The sequence below is a fragment of the Anabrus simplex genome, chromosome 2 (assembly GCF_040414725.1).
Source record: "Anabrus simplex isolate iqAnaSimp1 chromosome 2, ASM4041472v1, whole genome shotgun sequence".
NCBI classification, from domain to species: Eukaryota; Metazoa; Arthropoda; class Insecta; order Orthoptera; family Tettigoniidae; genus Anabrus; species Anabrus simplex.
In genome coordinates, this window is record NC_090266.1 from 670,469,022 (window position 1) to 670,492,581 (window position 23,560).

Below are 23,560 nucleotides of genomic sequence, written 5' to 3' on the forward strand. Positions count from 1 at the left end.
TATAATTATAATAAGAGCAGCTCTTATGTAGGTAAATGTATTTTAAGTGAGTAGCATGAAATATATTGGACATGCCTTTGGCCATGACGTCATGCTTAATAATGATGATAATAATAATAATAATAATAATAATAATAATAATAATAATAATAATAATAATAATAATACAAAGTACATTCTCCTTAGTGCATGGAACCAAAATGCAAAAATACTTATTGGTCACTTCTGCATAATTATTTATATGTAGTAATAATTAAAAATAATAATAATGATGATGATGATAATATTTGCACTCATTTGTAGGTTGTTGTTATGAAGTAAGTATGGAGATGAAGAAACCATACAAATGATCAAGGCTACAGGACCAGTGGGACTCCACTGGACTAATAGAATACTAAAGGTGTATGGGTGAGAGAGAGAGAAACTCTCTCTCTCTCTCTCTCTCTCTCTCTCTCTCTCTCTCTCTCTCTCTCCAAGGATTTTGAATACCAATATTCATAAAAGGAGATGAGATGATGTGCAGTAACTACCAAAGAATCACCATCCTCTTTCATTTTGTCAAGATATTGGAAAGAAGAATTAGAGAAAAGGTGGAAAGTTAGTTCCATGAGGAACAATTTGGATTCAGCAGTGGAAGGTCAACAGTGGAAGCCATTTTCATTCTGAGACAGATCGTGGAAAAGAGCTGGGAATATGGGAAGGATATAGTAATGACTTTTATAGACTTAAAAAAGACATACAGCAGCATCCCCAGATCAAAAGTCTGGGAAAGCCCGACACACAGGGCATTGGCATGGAACTTATAACAATGATAAAAGCAATGTACGATAACTGTTACAGCTGTGTGATGATTGATGAAACACTAGGTAGAACAGAATGGTTTGAAATTGACAATGGGCTAAAACAAGGAAGGTTATTGTCAAATTTGTTGTTCATAATGGTGATGGATGACATTGTAAAGTCTGCAAAGGAGGATTATAGAGGGGAAATAATTAATGTAATGATGTTTGTGGATGATTATGTGATCTGGGGAGAAGATGAGGGGGAGGTACAGCAGCTGAATGTACTCAATAGAAGGACTGAGCAATGGGGATTGAGGATCAACTTGAAGAAGAGCAAGGCAATGGTGGTGTGCAGAGGAAGTAAAGAAGCAAAAGGAACTATTGAAATTAGAGACAAGAAACTGGAAATAGTAGAACACTTCAAATACTTGGGAAGTGAACTGACAGAAAATGGAAGACTAGATATGTGAATCATTTGACCTTGCCGCGGTGGGGAGGCTTGCGTATCCCAATGAAGCAGATAGCCGAGCCGCAGGTGCAACCATATCGGATGGGTATCTGTTGAGAGACCAGACTAAGGAATGGTTCATCGAAATGGCAGTAGCAGCCTTTCGGAAGTTGCAAGGGCGTCAGTCTAGATGATTGACTGAAGACTGGAATGCAGTGGTACGCCAGGGAAGAGAAGGTAATACAGTAGGAGAATTCGGATTGGGACAAAGGAAAGAAAGAGGAAGTCGGCTGGTTGAATTCTGCACTGATCATAACTTAGTCCCCGCCAATACCTGGTTCAAACACCACAATCGACGGCTGTATACGTGGATGAGACCTGGAGACACTGGAGGGTATCAAATAGACTTCATTATGATTAGGCGGAGATTCAGAAACCAGGTGTTGGATTGCAAAACTTTCCCAGGAGCAGACGTGGCCTCTGACCACAAGTTGTTGGTCATGAAATGCCATCTGAAGTTGAAGAAATTGAAGAAAGGAAAGAATGCAAAAAGATGGGATCTAGACAAGTTGAAAGAAAAGAGTGTGAGGGATTGTTTCAAGGAACATGTTGCAAAAGGGCTAAATGAAAAGGTTGAAGGAAACACAATAGAGGAAGAGTGGATAGTCATGAAAAATGAAGTCAGTAGGGCTGGTGAAGAAATGTTAGGAAGGAAGAAATGATCAACTAAGAATCAGTGGATAACTGAGGAGATACTAGACCTGATTGATGAACGACGAAAATACAAGAATGCTAGAAATGAAGAGGGCAGAAAAGAATACAGGCGATTAAAGAATCAAGTGGATAGAAAGTGCAAGGTAGCTAAGGAAGAATGGCTGAAGGAGAAGTGCAAGGATGTCGAAGGTTGTATGGTCCTGGGAAAGGTAGATGTTACATACAGGAAAATCAAGGAAACCTTTGAAGAAAGGAAATCTAGGTGTGTGAATATTAAGAGCTCGGATGGAAAGCCACTTCTGGGGAAAGAAGACAAAGCAGAAAGATGGCAGGAACATATCCAACAGCTGTATCAAGGTAAAGATGTAGATAATTTGGTTCTGGAACATGAAGAGGCTGTTGATGCTGATGAAATGGGAGACCCAATTTTGAGGTCAGAGTTTGACAGAGCTGTGAGTGACCTAAATAGGAACAAGGCACCTGGTATGGATGACATTCCCTCTGAATTACTGCCTGCCTTAGGAGAAACCAGCATGGCAAGGTTATTCCATTTAGTATGTAAGATGTATAAGACAGGAGAAGTCCCATCCAATTTCCGGCAGAATTCTCAAGAAAGCTGGTGCTGACAGGTGTGAAAACTACCGCACCATTAGTTTAGTATCTCATGCCTGCAAAATTTTAACATGTATTATTTACAGAAGAATGGAAAAACAAGTTGAAGCTGAGTTGGGAGAAGACCAATTTGGCTTCAGAAGAAATGTAGAAACATGTGAAGCAATCCTAACTTTATGTCTGATCTTAGAGGATCGAATCAAGAAGGACAAGCCCACTTACATGGCATTCGTAGATCTAGAAAAGGCATTTGATAATGTTGATTGGACCAAGAAGATGATTCTGAAGATGATAGGGATCAGATACCGAGAACGAAGAATTACCTACAATCTGTATAAAAATCAGTCTGCAGTGATAAGAATCGAGGGCTTTGAAAAAGCAGCAGCAATCCAGAAAGGAGTGAGGCAAGGCTGCAGTTTGTCCCCCCTCCTTTTCAATGTATACATAGAACAGGCAGTAAAGGAAATCAAAGAGGATTCTGGAAAGGGAATCACAATCCAAGGAGAGGAAATCAAAACCTCGAGATTTGCCAATGATATTGTAATTTTATCTGAGACTGCAGAAGGTCTTGAGAAGATGCTGAATGGTATGGATGAAGTCTTGGGTAAGGAGTACAAGATGAAAATAAATAAGACCAAAACAAAAGTAATGGAGTGCAGTCGAACGAAGGCAGGTGATGCAGGAAATATTAGATTAGGAAATGAAATCCTAAAGGAAGTAGATGAATATGATTACTTGGGTAGTAAAATAACTAACGATGGCAGAAGTAAGAAGGACATAAAATGCAGACTAGCACAAGCAAGGAAGAGCTTTCTTAAGAAAAGAAATATGCTCACTTCAAACATTGATATAGGAATTAGAAAGATGTTTTTGAAGACTTTCGTGTGGAGCGTGGCATTGTATGGAAGTGAAACGTGGATGATAACTAGCTCAGAAAGAAAATGACTAGAAGCTTTTGAAATGTGGTGTTACAGAAGAATGCTGAAGGTGAGATGGATAGATCGAATCACGAATGAAGAGATAGAATGATAGGACACGTCTTAAGACACCCAGGACTTGTTCAGTTGGTTTTGGAAGGAAGTGTAGGTGGTAAGAACAGTAGGGGTAGACCAAGGTATGAATATGACAAGCAGATTAGATCAGATGTAGGATGCAATAGTTACGTAGAAATGAAAAGTTTAGCACAGGATAGGTTGGCACGGAGAGCTGCATCAAACTAGTCTATGGACTGATGACTCAAACAACAACAGATATGGAAATTAGTAGAAGGATACAACTGGGGAGTGCCTTTTACTACCAGATGCAGAAATTAATATGGAAGAAAGATGTACTACCGGTAATGGCAGCTAAAGAAATAATGAACGAGGGATATTACAGTATTTACCTATAATTAAATATACAGCAGAAATCTTGACGACGACTCAGAGAGTTGAGAGTAGAGTACAGGCAGCTGAAATGAAATTCTTGAGGAGTATGGTACAGAAGACAAGGAGGGATAGAATGAGAAATGAAGAAATACAAAAAGTGTTAAATGTTCAATAACTAAATAACAAACTGAAACAGAACAGATCAAGGTGGTTTGGACATGTCAAGTGGATGGAAGAAGAAAGACTGCCAAGACAAGCACTGGGAAGTCAGATAACGGGGAAGAGAGGACGAGGGAGACCAAGATTACAATGGATGGACTCTGTAAAGAACAGCATAGGACAATGGAACCTGGACTGGAACACAGTATTGGATGAGGAATGGTGGAGAGACAGGAGGAAGTGGAGAGGAACCATATTTGCTCCAGCCAGTGTCAGCTGGAAAAGGGGAATTGATGTTTATTATTAATAATAACCAAGCAGCCATTATTCACAGTGTCCACATCGACTCAGAGCTGTCTTACAACTGGTGTAGCAAGAGGACTGACCTTTGAGCTCTGAGCACAAAGAGCTATTGGCACAGTCTTGTGATAGAGACCAAAAGCAACCAGTGGCAGTTTTTTTTTTTAAAGCTGAGCTACCCTACACTTTTAAATATCATTAACCTAGTAGACTACTCAGTAGTCCATGAGTTACAGCACATATTTAAATAACAACAATAGTAGAACACTTAACTTTGTAAGATATGAACTTCATTATGATCTGTATTGACAAATATTTGCAATTATAAGAATTAAAGGAAGGCCTGTCTTGTTTAAAAAACAATACTAGCTGGAATTAATAATAATTTTTCCACCATCTTCACAATTGTAATCAGTATCGCCATCAGATTTGTATGTGTTGTTTACCATAGGACTGAATAATCTTAGATTATTTGTTTATAGCAAAAATAGTTATGTCAAACTTCACGCAAGATTAACAAGTGAACTTTAGAATCAACAAATTCTAGTGGTTATTACTGAGTAAATCACATTGTTGTTCTGTAAATTTATTATATATACCATAGTTTTTAAAGTGTTCCTACTATTGTATACAAATTGTCAATGTCTGAGGATGACCCTTAAAGGGTCAAAACCAGTCCTGTGATGTATTTAATGTAACTTACATCAGATAATAATTTGTACTGAATAGTTGGACCTTCCTTTAATTCTTGAAATTGTGAACACATAACAGTCAATCGATTATAGAAAAGAAAAAAAAAAAAATTTTGGAATTGAAGTCCTCAGTATTAGCTGGTATTAATAACCATTTTTCTGCCTTCTTCATAATTGTAATCAGTATCACCATCAGATTTGGAGCTATACGAAGACTGTTAATGAATTATTGTTAGCAGTGGAAGTACAGTGAAACCTGAATTATCAGGCAAGATGGCCATGCGGTTAGGGGCGCGCAGCTGTGAGCTTGCATCAGGGAGATAGTGGGTTCGAACCCCACTGTCAGCAGCCCTGAAGGTGGTTTTCTGTGGTTTCCCATTTTCACACCAGGCAAATGCTGGGGCTGTACCTTAATTAAGGCCACGGCCGCATCAGTATATGCTGATGCAAAAACTCCCAATGTTTCTTCTCGTTCCTCTCTACAATGAGGGGCTTTCGTCTGGCCATTCTCCCATTATATTTATTTTTCCTGAGAACCCTTCGTACTGTTTTCATATTAACTGACTTGTGACAACACTTCTCAACTTCTGTTGTCAGTTCTGCTGCACTTACTTTTGGATTCTTTTTTTTTTTTTTTTTTTTTTTTTTTTTTTTTTAAATTTGCTTCACTATCCACATTTCTTCTCTTTGTGTAAATATGCCGTTTTGTGCTCTTTTATTTTCCTTAAGACTGTATTGTCTTTTTTTATATCTTTCTACAATATGTTTAATAGTAGAATGACTTCTATTCACTATTTTTGCAGTTTCCCTCAATGATTTTCCTGCTTTGAAATGGCTAGTACCAGTTCTAGTTCGTTTACTGTAGTGTGTTTACCCATTGCAAGCTTGCAGGAAATCCAACTCTCTTCTAGTAGCTTCGTGGACACACTAATACTATGGCTTGGTTTCGTTGGCCACAACCACATCATAGGTGCACAGGTGAATGTGATGAACATACAGTAGATCAATACCTGTACAATCATGTTTATGTTTACGGTGTCCTCTTTCTGCATTAAGTATGTATATTTAAGGTAAAAGGTTATAACAACATATATAAAGTGTCTTGAATATCAGGTAATTACACATTATTTGTGGGCTTTTCACCATATAAACTTAGGGGGTGTATTATTTTGACTGTGAGGCTCTGGTTACACACACACACACACACACACACACACACACACACACACATACGGTATATCAGTGGGCTCTTTTCTTCATCACTGTTGCTAGATTTACTACCCTATTTCATAAATGCTCATTGATAAGACCACAGTCTTATTCAAAACTTTAAATTTTGACATGCTAAAGAGTACACGGGTATGAAAGCAGAAAAGTAGTTAGTTTTGCACAAATAATTCATGCATAAAGTAGGTAGTGTTTCCTGAAGTTATTTGTGTTTTATTTGTTTTATTACCACAGTTGGCTATAATAGAGAACGTGACAATTCTTATGTAAAGGGCCGATGACCTAGACGTTAGGTATCTTTAAAAAACGATAATCGTACATCCAGTTACATAAGTCTGTACCATTGGCATCTTTGAAATCAGCATATCACATATTCCAAAGGGTTAAAGTGGTTAATTATATATTGTACATAATGCATTTTCATAACTTATGAAAATTCAGGTCCTGGATAAAACATTCTTTGTGACACAAGTTCCAGTGGTTCAATCAATGTTTAAGAGTAGTAATTGATTTACCTGATGGTTTCTAAAACATGACATGATTTAATTCAGTAAAATGTCTGTTTTAAGAGTTTATGCACTTTGGGTATTATTTTATTTTATTTCGTTGTTGAATAACTGGTTTAGTTCCTAATGAAGCACTTGATGAAATCCATGGAAGTGTTACGTTTTCAGATATACCCATAATTTATTTACTCTTTTCTCCAGTGGTCCTCAGACGATTGCTGATCTTCAACAGAAATTGGCTCAGTTAACTTCTCAGCCATCTGAGCTGACAATCGGAACTCCTCCATCTCATCCTGCAACTCCTCAGTTGCAGCATAGCTATGATGCATACATGCAGACATTACAACAGAAGTTAGCTTCAATTTCAATGCCTGGAGGCCAAGTTTTGGTAAGTAGGACTATGCTTAAGATGTAAAAGTTTTTATGTCTCTTGAATGATAGCCAGTGGAAAAGATATTTTGTGAATGTATGCCTTGCAAAAAAAAAAAAAGAAGAAAAAAAGAAAAAAGAAAGCAGCAGTATCACATATTTTACTGGATGGTGGATTTTCTTTTTAGAGAATCATAAATATCACTGCTTTCTTCAAATAGTATCTCAGTATACAAAACAGTCTCTGTTTGTACTTTTTTTATATTTACTTTGATAGGTACTTGGTTTCTATATCTCAGAGGACAAAAAAATTGTCAGTGTTGGATTCTGTTTAATTTGTGTGTGTCCGTTGCACCATTACAGAAAAAATGGCTCAGTGTATAGTTAAGGGTAAGAGCAATTAGAATCTTGGCTACTCCTTCAGCAGTTCTTATTAAAAGGGTTGAAAGGAAGGCCTGAATTAAAAAAAATAAAGAAACCAAATAACTTGATAATATCTCCCTTAATATTAGTGTAATAGAAATAATGCATATCATTAAGTCTGTAGTAAACATCATTTCCCATTATCTTTCTTTAGTTGCTTCATCGCCATAAGACCTATCTGTGTCGGTGCGACGTAAAGCAACTAACAAGAGAGAGGGGGGGGAAATATTTAGTTGCTTAAAGTTGACTCACTCGAAAGGTGTTTAACATCTCACAGGAATAGCATCAGACTGTGCTAGAAGAGAAGTGGCAGCAAACAAGGAGAGGACTAAAGTTGAACGTAAATGTACTTGTCTGCTAAATGGACATGAACATCCTGTGCGGAGTCCTTGAGTCTAGGAAGAGCCTTCAAGTATCTACAGAACTAAAAGTTGCAGCTTTAATTAAGGCACTGCTGCTTCCATCCCAATCATAGCCCTTTCTATTCCCATTGTTGTGAAAAACTCTGAAAGAAAGAAAGAAAGAAAGAAAGAAAGAAAGAAAGAAAGAAAGAAAGAAGGAAATAAGAAAAAAAAGAACATGCTGGGAAGGAGGTGGAGAAGCAGTTTTGCTAAACATGGCTTCCTTTCTGCCCGACTTCCTGCCAGAGTTGTTCAGTTCTTCGAGTTCATTGCATATTGTCGCATCCAGCTGAGCAAGCCTACTGAAAATATTTGTGTTATTGCCAATTAAATTTATTTGAAGAGTTTACTGGCCTACTCCTTGTGGTAATTTGGTTGAAAGCAGTCCAACAAGGTAATTTGTCTACCATCAAATACAGTAGTGAAGTCTGTATCATTCATTGTTAATATTTAAATATTGAGAGTAATTTTTCTGGCATACTGAAGACAATTTTCAGGGTAAAATTTCTACCATTCAGTGAGTCCAAGACTATAGGCAGTTATAGCAAAGCAAAAGCAAAGAAAATTAATCTCCGTACAGGCCATGAAGGTCCTTGGAGGGGTGGAAGGTAAAGGCTTCCACTATCTGTAACCTCGGAACTTGATGCAGTAGAGTGGTTAGCTCTACGCCCGGCCGCCTTTGTCCCCAGGAATTAACCTGGTACTCATTTTTGGTGTAGGTTGAGTGAACCTCAGGGCCATGCGCACCTCCAGAAGTGGAAATCTTGTTTCTTAAAATTTTTACGACTTCCTGATGGGGATTCCAACCCACGTCCTTCCGGGCAAACTGAGCACACCTTTACCGCCTTGGCCAAGCAGCCCCTATAGGCAGTTATAGTGATGTTAAATGCATAGCATTAATTGTAATTGGTTAACAATTGTTACATGAAATTATGAATGTGTAAAAATGTTTAAAATAAATTTGTTGTTTATTTTATAGGGCCCGCTATCTCCTCAGAGTACTATTCATGGAACAATGCCCACTGTTGTTTCAATTTCGGCTGCATCTGAACCATTATTGCAGTGTACAGGAGAAATATTACCACCTCTTCAGCCTGTTGCAACCTCCCTACCAGGAAATCAAAATGTAAGTGTATTCCTGAAAGGATATATAAGGTGCAGTTATTGATAAACGGAACTGGTATCATAAATACGATTTATTGCAAGAATCTTACAACTTCACATAACCATACTCATGGTATTCTTCTCTGTATATACACCACTGCATATAATTTTTCCACTATTCATAATGCCAAAAGTTGTTAACTGTCAACCCATGCAGTTTGCTGTTTATGGTTTTAACTTCCTCACAGACTGAAAATGAGTTCCCTTCAACTCACTTCACCTTGGGGAAGAGAAAAGCTTCAGTCTAATAGTGTTGGTTAATGGTTTGAACCTAAGGCACTCTTTCAATCATAACAATACTTGCTTTTTTCGTTCTTGGCGAGCCAGGACTCTTCCAGTGCATGGATTGCCTCTTTATTTCAGGATCATATTAGAAGATCCATGTTTCATCACATGTTATAATTTTTTCCTGAATGTCTGGCTACAATCAGATGTGTTGCCTTATGTTAAAGCAGTTAATTGCTTTCCTGTTGTCCGTTTTTTTTTTTTTTTTTTCAGGTGGGATTTCAGGGGACCAGCTTCGAACACACTTTTCTCTTGTTCAATTTGTCAACCAAATTTATGTTGCCGTTTCTATCAAGTGTTCACCATATCTGCTATTATCTTGATACTCAGTTGTCAATCTACATACACAGTTTCACTAATTTTCTGACAGTTTTTTATGTGATTGGATGACCCAGATGCTTATCATCTTCCATCTCTTCCAGAGCTTTTTTAAAAATTTCACAAGGAATTTCAAATTCACACGCTGCTTGATCTTTAAATTAGGCCTGATTTATGGCAAGTGGGCGAGAGAGCATTCACTTCAAACTGAGCTCAAAATCAGATGTACAAAGACAGCTGGATGAAACCAACTGTACCGGGCGAGTTGGCCGTGCGCGTAGAGGCGCGCGGCTGTGAGCTTGCATCCGGGAGATAGTAGGTTCGAATCCCACTATCGGCAGCCCTGAAGATGGTTTTCCGTGGTTTCCCATTTTCACACCAGGCAAATGCTGGGGCTGTACCTTAATTAAGGCCATGGCCACTTCCTTCCAACTCCTAGGCCTTTCCTATCCCATCGTTGCCATAAGACCTATCTGTGTTGGTGCGACGTAAAGCCCCTAGCAAAAAAAAAAAAAAAAAAAAAAAAAAAAAAAAAAAAACCAACTGCACTGCATTCCTGTAGCTTCAAGGTCAACAGCTTCCTCTCTCAATTCCCTTTCCCACAACACCTGTAGAAGGCAGAAGAGCAGTCCAGTTTATTAATAGCCACACCTCATATCTGTCTATTCTTGATTTGAAATTGTTGTGATTAGTGTACAGTACTTTGTGTTGTATACATGACTGTAAACCATTATTACCCTTGTGGAAACCAAACCTCTGAAGTCATTGATTTTTAACTATTTTTGATTTACAAAGTATGTGCCGATTGTATTCCTGAAATACTTTGAGAAATTAGCCAAATGTTTTTCACTTAGTAGTAACATGACTTTCTTTTAGGTAAATAATTAGAATTTATTTTATACTCATGAGACTTCACGCAGGCAATATAAATTTATATTTTTAACATAAGATTTTCTAATTTTCACAGTCTGAAATATATTTTCATTTGGAGTATTCAACTCTAGATAACCCATCCTGCTTATTAAATATGTTAAGAAGGAGGCCATACTTTTCAATGTTGACTTAGTTAATGTAACTTTAAAGCTTTTTTGACAGACTGAAATGATTTAAAGTTACATTGCTTATTTGATAATTGTGCTTCCTCAGCTATTCATAGAACATGAAATATCAGAGGTACCGGTACTTGCAGGGGTAGCCAATCTACAAGCAGAAATACAATAGCTTGTGCTTGGTGGGCTAAGTACTTATAGCTTTTACAGAATAAAATTTGAACATGACAATACTCATAGAGTATTTTAAGAAACTGTGTGTGTTTACATTACCCTGCATGTAAACAGAACAAGGCCAGAAACAAAAGAGGGAAATGTTGATGAAACTATGGAAATGAAAATATCTAATGCAAAAAATATAAATTTATACTGTAGTTGAATCTCATGCTCACTAGTATGAATGAAGATACTTTTTCTTTTAAACCAATAAATGAAATGTTCTGAACTACATTGGTTACACTTGTTCATTGCTATGTATCATTACAAGCACGTACCTGGAACGAAAGGCCTAATTACAGGTTCTATTCTGCTCATGGCATCATCATCTTTATTACTAGAGGCATCTGTTTTTTGCAGATTTGAAATTTTTCCAAAGTTCACAAATTTGGCTGAAAATGTGAAACTATTTTTCTTTAAGCAGAATTGCAAAATTATGTGGAATAACTCTTTAGTCCAAGAAGCATAATGAAAGGTGATTTAGAAAATGAAGTGTCTCATATAATAAACCAAATTCCCATCATATGAGAACAGTCAATATCAGAATATCTTGAACCATACATAGTGTTTAGGGATCTAGTTAGTAGGTCATGTAAAGCAGGTAAAAATATTGTTGTGAATGTGATTTTGATTATGGATCCCAGTCAGTAGTGACTAATGTTGATAGCGAGGTCATTTTCAACTTATTGTAATATAATGTCTGACTCCCAGTAATATGGAGCCCATGGTATCTCTATCTTTTACTGACTAATGTGTAAATTATGTACACAGGCTAGGCCCTGCTTGTTAAAGTGGAGGACAATACGTTGATACGTCTAGCTGTAGGAGATAAGACCCTGCATTTCTGCCTATCGAGCATGAGGCAGAGGCTTATCACCTGTCATTTGCCTCTATTGTTTACAACATGCCTTTTACAGAGCGGGAGTTGCAGAATGCACTCGCACTATGCAGGGACACTTCTGGACTGGACAAAATCCACAATCAAATGCTCAAAACATTTGAGTGACCGATGTCTCAAGGATATCCTCGCCCCTATTATAGAGAATATGGAGTGAGGGAGTTTTGCCATCTCAAAGACCAATTCCCAAGCTAGGTAAAGATCCAAAGCTTGTGGATGGTTATAGGTCAAAATGCTTCACGAATGGCCTCTGTGAGCTATTTGAGAGGACGGTGAACCTGCAACTTGTGTGGGTCATGCAAGGGAAGGGTCTCTTGACTAACTACCAGTGTGGTTTTCTATCATCTGGTCAAACTGGAGAGCACCATTGAGGACGCCTTTCTCCGGAAGGAACACACAGTTGCTGTGCTTATTGATCTGGGAAAAGTTTACGACACTGCCTGGCGGTATGGGATAATTTCCACACTACACCAGTGGCAATTTCAGGCTAATTTTACTACGTTTATTGAGAACTTCATGTCCCTCTGGCTCTTTTGAATCTGAATAGGGAATGCTTTTTCTCAATATTACGTTCACAAAAATAGAGTACCACAGGGAACTGTACACAGTGTCATGCTGTTTGCAATCGCCATTAAGGGCATAGTTGCCACTGCAAGGCCTGCAGTCATTCCATCACTGTATGTAGATGATTTAGCTCTGAATTACAGTTCCAGAAGGATGGCATTTGCTGAGAGACAGCTAGAGCAAGCTATTTACCGAGCTATTAAACTATTATCTCCCCAAATTACAATGTTGTTAGCAAATAGCATAGATTTTACCTGCTCTGCCATCATCTTCTCACTGTTATGACGTAGAATTCTATCCATAATGATAGTGAAGAGTAAGCTTGTCTCATCTCTGAACCATTCAGTTTGACCTGCTTAGGTTTTGACTCAGCTTTCACAGTTTTGATATAATGCTATTACCATCTGCATTGTTTCATCCCCATTCTCTACCCTGGTCAATGTTTTCCATACCAAATGTCTTGGGACACTGCCATAGGCCTTTTCTAAATCCAGAACAACCATTACAATCTCCTTTTCATATTCCCAATACTTTTTCATCATTTGACGTTATGTAAATATTTGGTCAAATGTAGACCTGTCTCTTCTGAATCCATACTGGTGTTCTGCAAGTTTTCTCTCTAATCTGTCTCATATTTGTTTGTCCAAGATTATTTTGAGGATCTTAGCTGAATGAGAGATCAGTCTCATTCCTCTGTAGTTTTCACACCATTTTCTGTCTCCTTTCTTAAAGGTTGGTATAGTGATCCCCTTTTGTGTACTGCTTTGGAACAGTCTTTTCTCTCCACATCACTCAGAAGAATCTGTACAACAACTGTAGACCAATCGCTCCTGCTCATCTCTGTAACAATCTCATCAATTCCAGCTGCTCTGCCTTGTCTCATCCCTTCTAGTGGCCCACTTAGTCCCTGCCATGGACATCTCATTTCATTTACCTTCTGTTTTCAGTGAAACTGATACTTGGACTTTTCCCTCTTGTACAGGGGTGATTCATATATTGTAAAACTGCTTGAAGTATCTTTCCCATCTCTGCAATATATGAGGACTCTAAATAAAGTAATGGCAATATTGATAGAACACAATATTTAATGGACTAACGAGTACAGTTGCATTCCATTCCTTCAATGTAGTCACCTTTTGCCAAATGTTGGGAAGCCATTGGGGACCATTGGCAAGGCTTTCTCTGTTGATGACAACGATGGAACGCCCTACTGCGCGGAGTACAGATGCCATGTCAGGAAATCAGCAGCCTCGGTGCTGTTCTTTCAACTTCGGAAACAGGTTGAAGTCACAGGGACTCGTGTCTGGTGAGTATGGACGGTTTTCCAAGACCTCCCAATGCCGCCATTGCAATAAGAGCTTGACATTGTTTGTGACAATGTCATGGAACACGATCAGGTGATCATCCCGCATTGGACGTGGACGTTTGGGCCTCATAGCTGGATGCAGATGCTGCTCCCCGAATAGTAAACACTGTTGGCAGTTTGTCCCTCAGGCACAGCATGTGTAAAACTAACACTGTCATAGTCGTATGCCACAATCGGCATAAGCTTCACCCGACTTGGTTCCTGTCAAAATTTCTGTGGACGTGGCGAACCTCGGTGACACAATTCATTCAATTGGTGCTTTAATTCAGGCTTGTAGGCTTGTTTCCACGTCTTGTCAATGGCGACAATACGCTGCAGAAATGCGTCTCCTTCGTTGCAGTGTCTGTTCAGGTGGATGCAGCCAGTGCATACCAGTGCCATTTCTGTATATCGGTGAATTGATGTGGAATACAACGGGACACAATTTTCCTCAAGTTAAGATAGTTCGTCAGTATGTGCCACACCGTTTGATGACAGAGACCAACCTCTATGTATAATTTCCAGAGATTCCATTGATCTTGATCTTGAAATGGACAGCCAACCTGGTGCGGTGCAAATCCGCAGTCTCATTCCGACCTGCACGAAACTCCTTGACCCATCGTGCAACCATCCTATACAGTAATGCATTCTCACCACATGCTTCACGTAATCCTCGATAACATCCGATGCATTTTTGCCACAGGCAACCTCGATTTTAATCCACAGACGCTGTTCACCTTTTGAAAACATGCTTTAGAGCAGTGAAATTGACACTCTTCACTTCAGTGCCACACAATAACAACACTCCCAACTGGGTGCCCGTCCAATGCACAGTACACATGGACAACAGCACCACCTGACTGCTCCCATATATACTATTTGCACATGCCGGATCTCATGCGAGTGTCTGGACTATCTTTGTCAGCCACGTTTTCCATACTTTCTTTGATTGGACTATCACTTTTACACTGTCATTCTACCAGGATGTTTCTTGATCTTTACTCTTTCCAGATACTCTTCCACAGACCTTTTCTTCAGATTTCATCATGATTATTTAAAATAAAGAATGGCCCATTCTTGGTCCACCAATGATTCTTTCCATTGCCTTACCCAATTTCATTCACCATCATTAATTTCATCTTCATTAGCTCCTCAATGAGGTTGACATTATGAAGGGCATCCAGCCATAAAACATGCCATATCCGGGAGATAGTAGGTTCGAATCCCACTATCGGCAGCCCTGAAAATGGTTTTCCGTGGTTTCCCATTTTCACACCAGGCAAATGCCGGGGCTGTACCTTAATTAAGGCCACGGCCGCTTCCTTCCAACTCCTAGGCCTTTCCTATCCCATCGTCGCCATAAGACCTATCTGTGTCGGTGCGACGTAAAGCCCCTAGCAAAAAAAAAAAAAAAAAAAAAAAAAAACATGCCATATAATATCCCACTCCATTCCTAACCTCATATGAGGAAAAAGGACAAAAGTTTAGATGCGCTATTATTATGTTATTGGTTTTACGTCCCACTAACTACGTTTACAGTTTTTGGAGATAGCAATGTGCCGGAATTTTGTCCTGCAGCAGTTCTTCAGTGTGCCAGTAAATCTACCGACATGAGACTGATGTACCGGGTGAGCTAAATAAAACTGGCCTGATAAATATTTAGAAGACTGATGCAGAACTGACCCTTGTTAATGAACAGGAGAACTGCCCATAACAGGAAATGCTGGGGAACCTTGATTTCAATGCACCAATTGGTTGCTATCACATGTCTGCACGTGCGCATCTCCCGCATGCTGTCCCGAGTACATCACTATTTCATTACGTGTCATTGAGCGAGTGAGAGGAACAGACATGTTTAGTAACCAGTTGAATGCGCACAAAATTGTGCTCACGATAAAATGGCGCGTGATCATTGTAGAGTGTTATGCGAAGCACGATTCATGGAAAACCAGTGCGGAACGGTCTGTGCAAGAGTTTAAGACAGGAAGTGTTTCCAGCAAAGTCTGCAATGCAAAACTTAGTGGCAAAATAGCATGAAAGAGGCTCGGTAGCAAATAAAATATGTAACTATCCAAAAAGAATTCAAACACGAGAATACATTGCTCAAGTGAAGCAAAGCCTGGAACGAAGCCCGACTAAATCTGAATGCCGTTTATCCAAGCAAATGGGGAATTAAGAGATTGCTGTGTTGAAACATTATCAAGAAGGACCTGGATCTGTACGCTTTCAAATTTACTGTTGTGCCTGCATTAAATCGTCCAGAAAAATCTTTGCGTGTTGAGTTCAGCCGGTGGTTACTGAGTGAAGTGGAGTCAGGACTTTTGGATCCTCAGTTTTTCATTTCTTCAGATAGGCTGGGTTCAGCCTGTCAGGGTATGAGAACATGTGCCATTATACATCAGAAAATCCCCATCAGTATTTTGAAAAGCTGTTGCATAATCTCAAGATTGGTGCATGGTACGCAATGTCTGGTGTGTGCATGATATCACAATTCTTTCACCAAACTGTCAATGCTAATCGGTTTGTCCAGACACTGTTTAATCCATATGTGGATCAACTCGCAGAAGATGAACAACTGTGTGGATGGAGCAACATCACACACCACCTTGGCAACCGTGTCATGAGTGCATGACATGTTCGGTGAGGAGAGGACAAAGATTGTTGGTTACAAGGATAATGTCCAGATATAGGAGGTGACTAATGCTAAAGAAATATTAAAATTTACATATGTTAACAATGACATCTATATATATAAAATAACTTGTCCTGACTGACTGACTGACTGACTGACTGACTGACTGACTGACTGACTGACTGATTCATCATCGCCGAGCCAAAACTACTGGACATAAAGAAATGAAATTTGGGGGATATATTCATATTAAGATGTAGGTGCTCGCTAAGAGAGGATTTTTGGATATTCCGTCGCTAAGGGGGTGAAAAGGGGGGTGAAATTTTAAAATGAGTGTATCTATATCTCAAAACTTTAAAAGTTTACAGATGTAAAAATTGGTATTTAGAATCTTCTTTAAAAATAAAGAAATACGTATTTTTCTGTTTTCAGAATATCCCAATAGGAGGGATGAAAAAGGGTGAAAATGAGGGAAAATGGGTTGAATGCCTTTAATCAGGATACCGGTACTTATATCTCAGAAACTGAAGATATTACAGACCTGAAAATTGGTACTTTTGATCTCTTTTAAAAATAAAGAGGCACGTATTTTTTTGTTTTTGTAAAATCCAATTAATGGGAGGATGAAAAGGGGGTGAATTTTTAAAATGAGTGAATCTATATCTCCAAACTTTTAAAGTTTGCAGACGTAAAAATTGGTATTTAGAATCTTCATTAAAAATAAAGAAACACGTATTTTTTTGTTTTCGGAAAATCGCAATAGGAGGAGTGAAAAGGGGTGAAAAAGGGGTTGAATGCCTTTAATGTGGCTACTTATATTTCAGAAACTGAAGATATTATAGACCTGAAAATTGGTGTTTGGGATCTCCTTTAAAAATAAAGAAACACGTATTTTTTTGTTTCTGGAAAACCCAATTAAGGGGGGGATGGTGAAAAGGGGGTAATATTTTAAAATGATTGTATCTATATCTCAAAACTTTTAAAAGTTATAGATGTAAAAATTGGTATTTAGAATCTCCTTTAAAAATAAAGAAACACATATATTTTGTTTTCGGAAAATCGTAATAGGAAGGGTGGTAAAGGTTGAAAAAGGGGTCGAATGCATTTCATGAGTCTACTTATATTTCACAACCTGAAGATATTACAGACCTGAAAATTGGTGTTTGGGATCTCCTTTTAAAATAAAGAAACACGTATTTTTGTTTGTGGAAAATCTAATTAATGGGGGGGGGGGGGTTTGAAAAGGGGGTGATTTTTTAAAATGAGTGTGTCTATATCTCAAAACTTTTTAAGTTTATAGATGTAAAAATTGGTGTTTAGAATCTCCTTTAAAAATAAAAAACACGTATTCTTTTGTTTTCGGAAAATCCCAAGAGGAAGGGTTTAAAAGGGTGAATAATGGGTTGAATGCCTTTCATGAGGCTACTTATATTTCAGAACCTGAAGATATTACAGACCTGAAAATTGGTATTTTGGATCTACTTTAAAAGTAAAGAAACACGCATTTTTTCGTTTTTGGAAAATCCAAATATTGGGGGTGAAAAGAGGGGGTGAATTTTTTAAAATGAGTGTGTCTACATCTTAAAACTTTAAAATTTACAGATGTAAAAATTGGTAGTTAGAATCTCCTCTAAAAATAAAGGAACACGTATTTTTTTTTGTTTCCTGTAAATCCTAATAGGATGAATCCTAAAAGGGTGAAAAATGGGTTGAATGCCTTTAATGAGGATACACATATCTCATAAACGAAAGATATTACAGAACTGAAAATTTGCATATGGGATCTCCTTTAAGAATAAAGAAACACGTATGTTTTAGTTTTTGGAAAAGCCAATTAATGGCGGTTAAACAGGAATGACAAATTGGGGTGAACTTTTTGAAAGGCTATATCTACAGAATATCTTGGAAACGTAAAATGTTAGATGTAAAGAGTGGGTGTAAATCTCCTCTAAATATAAAGAAATATAGGTGATTTGTTTTTGGAAACTCCACTTAAGGGGAACTCAAAAGGGGTGAAATTTTAAAATGAGAATTTTTACAGTATATCTAAAAAAACTTAACATGTTACAGAAGTGAAAAATGGTATTTTTTATCTCTATTAAACATAAAGAAACGTGTACTTTTAGTTTTCGAAAATACCACTTGGTTGGTGGGAGGGGGGGGGGGTAAACGTGACTGAAAATGGTGATGAATTCTTTTAATTAGGCTACTGATATCTCAAAAATGAAGATGTTACAGACGTGAAATTTGATATTTGCAATCTGCTTTAAAAATAAAGAAACACGTATTCTCGGAAAATCCAATGAAGGGGGGGGGGGGGGGGTTGAAAGAATTGAAAAATTAATTGACTTAATTGTATGAGAATACATACATCTAATAAAAACTAAAGTTGTTACAGACGTGAAAATTCGTATTTGGACCTCCTTAAAAAACAAAGAAGAACGCGTTTTGGTGGGGAAACCATCTTGGAGGGCGGGAGTGTAAAGGAGTTGAATTCCTTTCATGAGGACACATAAATCAAAAACTGAAGAAGTTAGAGTCGTGATAATTGGTATTTAGAAGATCCTTTACTATTAAAGAAACAAGTATTTTTTGCGGGAAAATTCACTTAGGGGAGGGGGGGAAGGAGTGTGAAAGGAAGTGTAAGAAAGTGAATTATTTTTATGGGGATATTTACATCTCAAAACCGAAGGTAATAGACGTGAACATTGGTGTTTGGAATCTCCCTTAAACATAAAGAAACAAGCATTCTTTTAATTTTTTTGGTGGAGGGGGGGGGTGGCGGTAAATAAACTTAACGGCGGTGGGGTGTAGAAGGAGGTGAGACCAATTGATTTTACTGTTATTAATGTACTTATAAGGATCCTCCGTTGCTCAGGCGGCAGCGCGCCGGCCTCTCACAGCTGGGTTCCGTGGTTCAAATCCCGGTCACTCCATGTGGCATTCGTGCTGGACAAAATGGAGGCGGGACAGGTTTTTCTCCGGATACTCCGGTTTTCCCTGTCATCAGCCATTCCAGCAACACATAATAATAATAATAATAATAATAATAATAATAATAATAATAATAATAATAATAATAATATTCCGGACCGTCGTCTAATGCGCGGACCGCGCTGGAAACGGCTCCTGGACGGGTAATGACTAAGAATGCAGTCTGGCCGCGGGTTCAGTGCCACCAAGGCACCCAGTATGACACCACTCCGGATCTCCTGAAGGATTTTATCCATATTAAAAATATTATAGGAAAAGATGGCAAAGATTTATGAACCCAACTGACCGGGAGCAATACCTGAGCCTAGCCCGGGAAGTACGAAATCGATTGCTGGAAAGGAAGATTTTAAAATGGGAGGAAACGTGCCGTAAAATCATAGAAAACCAGTCAGATCGGGAATTTTGGTGGATTCTCGCAGAAAACGAGTCAGATCGTGAATTTCGGCGGATTATATATTTAAAATAATAAGCATTCAATTATAAATTTCAGTATAAAACCGTAGCGAAGCACGGGTATCTTGCTAGTTTACAGTAAGATACAAAAGTTGAAAACTAGGAAATTGGCTGGAATTTATAAGATTTCTGGGGATATACTAAAGACAATGGGTTGGGATATAGTACCATATCTGAAGTACTTATTGGATTATTATTTGCATGAAGGAGCTATACCAAATGAATAGAGAGTTGCTGTAGTAGCCCCTGTGTATAAAGGAAAGGATGATAGACATAAAGCTGAAAATTACAGGTCAGTAAGTTTGACATCCATTGCATGTAAGCTTTGGGAAGACATTCTTTCTGATTGTATTAGACATGTTTGCTAAATTAATAACTGGTTCGATAGAAGGCAATTCGGTTTTAGGAAAGGTTATTCCACTGAAGCTCAACTTGTAAGATTCCAGCAAGATATATCAGGTATATTGGATTCAGGAGGTCAAATGGATTGTATCACGATTGACCTGTCTAAAGCATTTGATAGGGTGGATCATGGGAGACTACTGGCAAAAATGAGTGCAATTGGACTAGACAAAAGAGTGATTGAATGGGTTGCTTTATTTCAAGAAAATAGATCTCAGAGAATTAGAGTACGCAAGACTTTATCTGACCCTGTAATAATTAAGAGGGGAATTCCTCAAGGCAGTATTATTGGACCTTTATGTTTTCTTATATATATAAATGATATGAGTAAAAAGTGGAATCAGTGATAAGGCTTTTTACAGATGATTTTATTCTGTATAGAGATATAAATAGTAAGCAACTGCAAAATGACCTCGATAATGTTGTGAGATGGAGAGCAGGCAATAATGATAAATGGGGTTAAAAGTCAGGTTGTGAGTTTCACAAATAGGAAAAATCCTCTCTGTTTTAATTACTGCATTGATGGGGTGAAAGTTCCTTTTGGGGATCATTATAAGTATCTAGGTGTTAGTATAAGGAAAGATCTTCATTGGGGTAATCACATAAATTGGATTGTAAATAATAAAGGGTACAGATCTCTGCGCATTGTTATGAGGGTGTTTAGGGGTTGTAGTAAGGATGTAAGAGAGAGGGCATATAAGAGTCTGGTATGACCCCAACTAGAGTATGGTTCCAGTGTATGGGACCCTCACCAGGATTACTTGTTTCATGAACTGGAAAAAATCCAAAGAAAAGCAGCTTGATTAGTTCCGGGTAATTTCCGACAAAAGAGTAGTGTTACAAGAATGTTGCAAGGTTTGGGCTGGGAAGACTTGGGAGAAAGAAGACGAGCTGCTTGACAATTGGTATGAATCACTAAGTTTACACAAGGAGTATTTTATTACACCGCCTATTCAATACAATACCTGTTGATTTCAATATGGAACAGTGATGAGAATAACTGTTTGTAAGTGGTATGTTCCGAGCTGTCAGCGGGGAGATGGCGTGGAATGACATTAGTAGACGAATAAGTTTTAGTGGTGTCTTTAAAAGTAGGAAAGGTCACAGTATGGAGATAAAGTTGGAATTCAAGAGGACAAATTGGGGCAAATATTATTTTACAGGAAGGGGAGTTAGGGATTGAAATAACTTACCAAGGGAGATGTTCAATAAATTTCCAGTTTCTTTGAAATCATTTAAGAAAAGGCTAGGAAACAACAGATAGGGAATCTGCCACCTGGGCAACTGCCCTAAATGTAGATCAGTATTGATTGATTGATTTAATTTAATTTCGTGTGGCTATTTCTAGCCGAGTGCAGCCCTTGTAAGGCAGACCCTCCGATGAGGGTGGGCGGCATCTGCCATGTGAGGTAACTGCGTGTAATTGTGGTGGAGGATAGTGTTATGTGTGGTGTGCGAGTTGCAGGGATGTTGGGGACAGCACAAACACCCAGCCCCCGGGCCATTGGAATTAACCAATGAAGGTTAAAATCCCCGACTCGGCCGGGAATCGAACCCTGGACCCTCTGAACCGAAGGTCAGTACGCTGACCATTCAGCCAACGAGTCGGACGATTGATTGATTGATTGATTGATTGATTGATTGATTGATTGATTGATTGATTGATTGATTGATTGCAGAGGCAGTGCAATCAAATGGCCACCTTGATCACCTGATCTCTCTGCTTGTGATTTTTACCTGTTGGGCAAATTGAGGTGTCAGGTGTTCGCCAACAATCTTCACACACTGGAAGAGCTACAATAGAACATTGAAAATGCTATTGCTCTTATCTCATGTTTGATATATCGAGCACAGTGCTGCATTGACTTCAACGGTGGCCATTTCCAGCATCTTCTGTGATGTTCATAATAATGGTCAATTCTGCATCTGTCCTGTTGTAACTATTTTCTGGGTCATTTTTATTTTGTCCACTCTGTATTTGAGCACCTTCAAATACCACTGGTCTGAGACAGGACTGAACCTGCTAACTTGAGTTGAGAAGCCTCTCAGCCCAGCATATTTACAATAAATGTTGGTTTCTAACTTTCTAACATTTTATTACTAACATTTTCCCCATTAACTCTGGTTTCCATCAGGGTTTAAGAAACCCCACCTCACCAGATACATCGGCAAAAAGTCACATCACCAGTCAAGGTTAATAGAGAGGAAAATTAGATAATATTATGAGAATCTGTAAATTCGTAGTTGATGTTTTATTGAAGGATTTTACCACCACCACCACCACCACCGTCTTTGCAGTGTGAAGTAGAAGAAACCTCTTTTACAAATCATGTGTTTCTGCAAACCATCATGTTTTCTAAGCAGTTCGTCACATTTCATGCAGGACATAACCTCAAAAGACTACCATATTTGGTATTTTGAGCCATGAGAGTATATATCAGAATATAATGGTAGTATTGGAAAGGATCAAACAAGGAATATAGAAAGACAAATGGGCATAATTGGATAAACGTAATGATAGGTCGGTCTGGGATATCTGATTAATGAGTAGGGATTTCTGCTGGTTAATTGCAAACCTATACCTTTGATATAGATTGACTGAGGTTCAGCTGCATTATATTTAAACATTAACCTGACCTCCTTGATGTGGATAAAAATGAGTTGTACAAAATATTCCTTGGGAAGGTAACAGCAGAGAATTATTGAAATTTCCCTGAACCTGTCGGCCTTAGGGGAAGTAGATATTTCTGTAAGAGATCCTATTCACCATAATTAGCATTATTTTTTCTCTATCTGTTATAGTAACTATTTGTGTAAACATTTGACTCAGTGTAGCTTTCTTGAATAATCTTGTGTGGTTTTAGTCTGTATCATGGCAATTTAGGTAGACTAGATGGAATGGAATGAAGAGGGTGACCTTCAGAACTAGGGATTTAAATATCCTTGACCATGCTTTCCACCTACTTATGCTATTCTCAGACTTCATCTTGTTTGCTTAAAAATCATGATGTAGGAAGAAGCTGAAAGTGACCCATCCAGTCCCGGTTCAGCTCACTGACTTTGATATGAGTCAGGTCTATAATGAAGGTAGTGTATTGAAACGAGTTAATGAAGAATCTTATTTGTATTTCTTTAAATGCAAACCTATATTAGAGTGCATAGGCAGGGGGTAGATTGTTGGCTAAGAGTCTCTCTCAGTGTGGATGTGCACGTCCTCGGTTTTCGTTTTCATGCATTGTA

The 23,560-nt window shown here is 38.3% G+C and overlaps 1 protein-coding gene across 1 annotated transcript in view; it reads left to right on the top strand.

Annotated features, from left to right (window-relative positions):
- The window catches only part of Wnk (Wnk kinase), an 834,378-nt gene that overhangs the window by 659,978 nt on the left and 150,840 nt on the right, over positions 1-23,560 (top strand). The window contains exons 22-23 of the mRNA XM_068226022.1: positions 7,009-7,195; positions 8,980-9,126. Coding sequence (XP_068082123.1) covers positions 7,009-7,195; positions 8,980-9,126 — 334 coding nt within the window. The remainder of the gene's footprint in view (positions 1-7,008; positions 7,196-8,979; positions 9,127-23,560) is intronic.